The 4,987-nt window shown below is 56.1% G+C and overlaps 1 protein-coding gene across 1 annotated transcript; it reads left to right on the forward strand.

Moving 5' to 3' along the window:
• Nucleotides 1-261: 261 nt before the first annotated feature.
• On the forward strand, nucleotides 262-1,785 carry LOC107497080 (cytochrome c oxidase subunit 8A, mitochondrial). The gene is made up of 2 exons (XM_016118523.1): nucleotides 262-442; nucleotides 1,470-1,785. The coding sequence occupies exons 1-2, from the start codon at nucleotides 329-331 to the stop codon at nucleotides 1,563-1,565; spliced, it is 210 nt and encodes a 69-aa protein (XP_015974009.1). The 5' UTR covers nucleotides 262-328; the 3' UTR covers nucleotides 1,566-1,785.
• Nucleotides 1,786-4,987: the final 3,202 nt, after the last annotated feature.

The following is a 4,987-nucleotide window of genomic DNA, read 5'->3' on the forward strand; positions in this document are numbered from 1 at the left end:
GAGGAGTGTAGACTGCCGCCTTGATTTCTGACTTATGTGATAGGATGACTAAAGATGTCGCTCAGGAAGATAGGCCGCTTTTGGGGCGGGGAAAAACGGAAAGGGCCGTTCCCCGATGCCCCGCCTATCGGCGGTAGGATGGCTTTAATTGGCTGTTTCGAGGATCGCGCCAAAAACTGACAGGGGCGGGTGGGAGGCGTGGCCTTGCGTCACTTCCGGGACGCCCTCTCGCTGCCTCCCTGACTCGGGAACTTCCGGCCGCGAGCTCCATTTTGACTTCCTGACCTTGGGTTTGCGTTCTGCTGTCTGCGGTCTACTCAGTGCAGTCATGTCTGTGCTGGCGCCGCTGCTGCTGAGGGGCCTGACTGGCCCGGCCCGGCGGCTGCTGGTGCCGCGTGCCCAGATCCATTCCAAGCCGCCGCGGGAGCAGCTCGGAACCATGGTGAGGAGCGGGTCGGACCGTGGGTTCCGCGGCGGCTTTGGGGCGGCCGGGTCTGGAGCGCCGGGCTGCGCGGCCTGGGAGTGTCCTGCACTTGGCGACCCGCAGCATAGCGGCGTGGCAGTGCTGGTTTTGGCGTGGTGGAAGGGGCAGTGCCCGGGCCAGAGTCGTTCGGTCAGCCCCGGGATCTCGGGTCACCCCCTGTCAGTCCCGGTCCTGTTGCTTAGTCGCTGTGCAGCCTCGAGCAAGCCCTCTCTGACCCCGTTTACTCATCCGTTTATTAGGGGCGCCTGACGACAGTCAACTCCCCCTATAGATATTAGGGAACAGGGTGGGCAGGAGGACCCCAATAGGTCTTTGTAGTCACCAGAGATGTGGGAGGGTTTAAGCCTTCGCGACAGTTTTCACCCGTTTGACGTTTTCGTACGTTGCCTCAGCGGCGGAACCCGGCCTTGAATGCAAGTCTTCAGGATCCAGATTAGCGGACCTGCAGTTAAAGCACAGCCGGGGGAGATCACTGCGTTTGAGGAAATAATAGTGAAAATAATAGCAACGGCCATCTGCTGAGCCCCTCTCCGTGCCAGGCGCTGTGCCAAGGCTGCTGTGCTGGTCTCAGTCCTCCCAGAGACCCGGAGAAGACAGGGCCGTTATCTCCATGTCGTGGTTGAGGAAACTGAAATTTAGGAGAGGGGGTAGGTGGATTTTGAGAGTTATTGGCCTATGCAAGGTTTCTGGGTCTCAACAGATCAGCTCTAAGCAGGTTTAAATTCTCGTTCCTGTCCCTTTACTTTATCAACTGATGGTGGATTTCTCCATGGATCCTAACCCAGGCTGGCCCCCACCACTGTATCTGACACTTTACCTTAGGACCTAGAGTGGACCTTGGATCTGCTACGTCCCTCCTCTGGAACCTGAGTCCTGACTTCCTGAGGGGGGCTTTCGGCCGCCTGAGAAGGCTGCTGGGACTTTGGGAGGCCTGGGGCAGTTGGTCCTTACTCTGGGGGTTCCTTCTTCCTTGTTCTCTGTGTAGGATATCGCCATTGGGCTCACCTCCTGCTTCCTGTGTATCCTCCTACCGTCCGGCTGGGTCCTGTCTCACCTGGAGAGCTACAAGAAGCGAGAGTGAAGGGGGGGCCTGGCCTCTCTCTTCACCCTGTGACCTGACCACCCCTGGCCTGTCCTGATCATGTCTGCTGCATTCCTGGCCAGCCTCCCCTGGACCACGTCCTTCAATTACTGTGACCTCTCGATTTCTCCATTGCGACATCATGGGACCACATAAATTGATTTATAAGGCCCTGCTCGGTAGGGACCCCATTATAACAATAAAGTCTATTTAAATCTTGCTTCGGAAGCTCACCGTGGCTTTGACCTGGGCTCCTGCCCCCATACTTGAGCTGAGGTTGGTGTTGGGTGGGGGTGTGGGGAAGAGGGCCTGACCGGCTGCATGTCCCTGCTGGCTGACTGCCCTGTGATGGGTTGCATGTGCTCAGCCATTCTTGCTGCTGGGGAGTGGTGCTTCCTTTGCATACTTTCATAAGTTGACATGTTTTATGGCTCCTTGGGAAAACAACGCCTGCTGGCATTGGGCAGCCTTTCTTTCTCATCCCTTCTGGTACCCTTGATTGTGTCAAGCTCAAGGCCGTGTGTGCATGCCTGCCTTCTGCCATGGGGCCGCCTGTGCTGCTGGAAGCCCTTCCCTACGGGTGCAGCCTTCCCTGTCCTCAGTCCTCAATCCTTCCTCAGGTGGTGGCGTCCTTCCTAGCTGGAGGGCGGGAGAATTTAACGATGTCTTATTTTATTATGTCAGCTCCAGGGCCACTTTCCTTTTAGCACTGTTTGTAAGTGCTTATGGATTGACTGGCTTCCTGGTTTCCCTATCTGCTTCGCCTCTCTTTGTTGGCTTGGGGAACTTGCTGCTCCTTCATCCCTAGGCCCTTCCTCAGTGATTTTTCCTGGGGTATTGGGTGGGGTGCTCCTTAGCTGGGGCAGTGTGTGTGAAGTGTTCCACACGAAACTGGAATCCCGACTGTCAGTGTCTGGAAGGAACTCTCAGACCTGGCCCCAGGCCTGTAGGACTTCAGGCTGTCCTTTGTATTCTCTTTTACTGGAGTAACGTGGCTGATTTCTGAACAGACACAGGTTCAGTGTCCCCTGTGGAGCTGAGGCTGCCAGGACTCCTGGGGCCCAGATGGTGTGTAAAGCTGCCAGGTGAGAGCTGAGGGGCTCTAGGGTGTGGTAGGCTGTAGGCCCTGGGTGTCAGAACACACGCCTTCCCAGCCCCTCTTTTGCAGAGCTCTTGTTTTCTGATTTATGTTGACCGAAGCTGAAGGCGGACCTTGCCCTCCTTCCTTTGTCTAGTTTTTCCTGGCCTTTTTTTGTGTGGTGTCCAGTGATGCCTGTGGGGCGCAGTGCCTGGATACTGTGGCAAGTTTAGCTTTTGCCCATGGCTGCTTCCCTGAGGGGTGGGCAGTTGGTTGCTAGGCTTGTTTCCTTCCATACAAGCCAGGCTTTGTGTCTAGTCCTGGAGGGACAGTGCCTAAAATGCTGGGAGGTGTGCACAGGTTGGGAGATTGGCCAGGGGAAGAGGAGAGCCCTTGTCGGATCCGAAGGGCCAGCCTGAGCCAGCCCGGGTGCCGAGCAAGGGGCGTCCACCTGTCACTTGCAGGTACTTTAACAGCACCCTTGTCTCTGGGGAGAGGGGCCAAATAGCTCTCTCCTCCCAAACAATGAGGGCACTCCATTCCCTGCCTCGCTCTGGGAGGCTTTCCTGTTGACACTTCCTGAGCACAGAGAGCTGTTTGGCCCTTGGTTGGCTCAGCTTGTTGTGGGCACAGATTAGGCCACAGGGGTTCCCCGTAGCAAGAATCTGACACCAGGAGAGAAGAGCTATCTTGGATTTCTGTGGTAAGTCCACTGCCCTGTCAAGGGTTTTGATTGGGTGTTCTGCAGTTTTGTGCCCCTGGAACCTATAGGGACAGTGGTCCCTCTATCCCAGGAGATCTACTCCAGCTGTGCATCTCGAGCCACCGCTCAGGTTGATGGGAAGCCAGCGGTCACAGGCAAGCCCTTCAGAGCCCTGGTCTGAGAAAGTCCTCACAAGCCCAGCTGCGCCTCCAGCTCTTGTTCTCCCACAACCTGCAGGGCCCCGGATATGGGTGTGGGCAGGGCCATGCACAGGGGGGTGGATGGGACAGCGTAGGGTGCAAGTGACCTGTCGTGCTCGAACCCCATCCTCCCTTTGGTTCTCAGTGTGGCCACTAGGCCTGAAATCTGGGCACCTTCCAGTGTCCCGCTCTCATCCCCCACCAAATCGGGGGCCCTGGGACCATTCCCTATACAGAAAATGCTTCTCGTACTCCCAGGGGCATTTTCTGTGTCTGAGGTCTCTGTTGGATCCTGAGTCTGGAGGGGTGGGCGTCTGTGCCCAGGTGCGCACCCTGAACTGGGGGAGACTGCAGTCATGGCGGATGCTGTAAGGTCAAGAACACTGGCCTGTGAGTCAGAGGCCTGGCTCGGTCACGTACTGTATGACCTTGAGCAAGATGTTTAGCCTCAGCCTCAGTTTTCATGATATAAAATGAAGGTGGTGTGTCAGAATAATGTCTTCCCCAAAGATATCCGTGCCCTGATTTTTGGAATTTGTGAATAAGTCACTTACCTGGCAAAGGGGACTTTGCAGGCGTGATTAAAGTTAAGCATGTTGAAATGAGAGGTTATCCTGTGGGTCCAGAACAATCGAGTCATTACGGTGGGTGAGAAAGGCAGCGTGCATCTCAGAGATGCCACCTGAGAAGGACTGCCCACCCATGCTGGCTTTGTAGATGGAGAAAGCAGGCCAAGAGCCAAGGAATGCAGCGGCGTGTAGAAGCTGGTGATAGTCCTGGAGTCACAGCCAGCAAGAACATGAGAATCTCAGTGGTAACAGCTGCAAACAAGTAAATTTTGCCAACAACCTGCATGAGTAGGAAGCGGATTTTCCCTCAGAGCCTCCTGAAAAGAATGTAGCCTGCAAAGACCTTGGTTTTGGTCTGGCGGAACCCGTAGCAGACCTCCAGCCTCCCAACTGCACATCACGATGTGTTGTTTCTCAGCCACGAGGTGTGATGATCTGTTTACGGCAGCAATGAGGGAGCTAAATGCATCATTCTGGTGGCGCAAGGCTCCCCCCGGAAGGGGCTGGGTCCTCAACAGACCTGAGATGTTTTGGAATATGAGGCACTTAGAGGAGGACGTGTGAGGAGGAGCGTAGGTGGTATGAGTCTGAGGGGTGCCTCTTCCTTTGCCGCCCCTGCCCCTCTGCTCGCTTTCTGCCTTAGGTGGTCTGGACCCTGCCTGCAGGTATCGACCCAGACAGAAGCCCAGACGTATGGCCTCTACCGGCTTCATCAGTCTGGCCTCTGTGCCTTCATAACCTCGCAAGGCCATGATTTTGGGGCCGGTGGCCTGTGGACCATCGTAGGTTCCTGCAGTGACAGTTCAAGAGGTTCACTGGGGGCCGGGCACGACCCCACTCTTCGCATTTGGGCAGCTGCCTGCCTCCCAAGA

This window comes from Rousettus aegyptiacus, unplaced genomic scaffold, assembly GCF_014176215.1.
Source record: "Rousettus aegyptiacus isolate mRouAeg1 unplaced genomic scaffold, mRouAeg1.p scaffold_m13_p_5, whole genome shotgun sequence".
Lineage (NCBI taxonomy): Eukaryota > Metazoa > Chordata > Mammalia > Chiroptera > Pteropodidae > Rousettus > Rousettus aegyptiacus.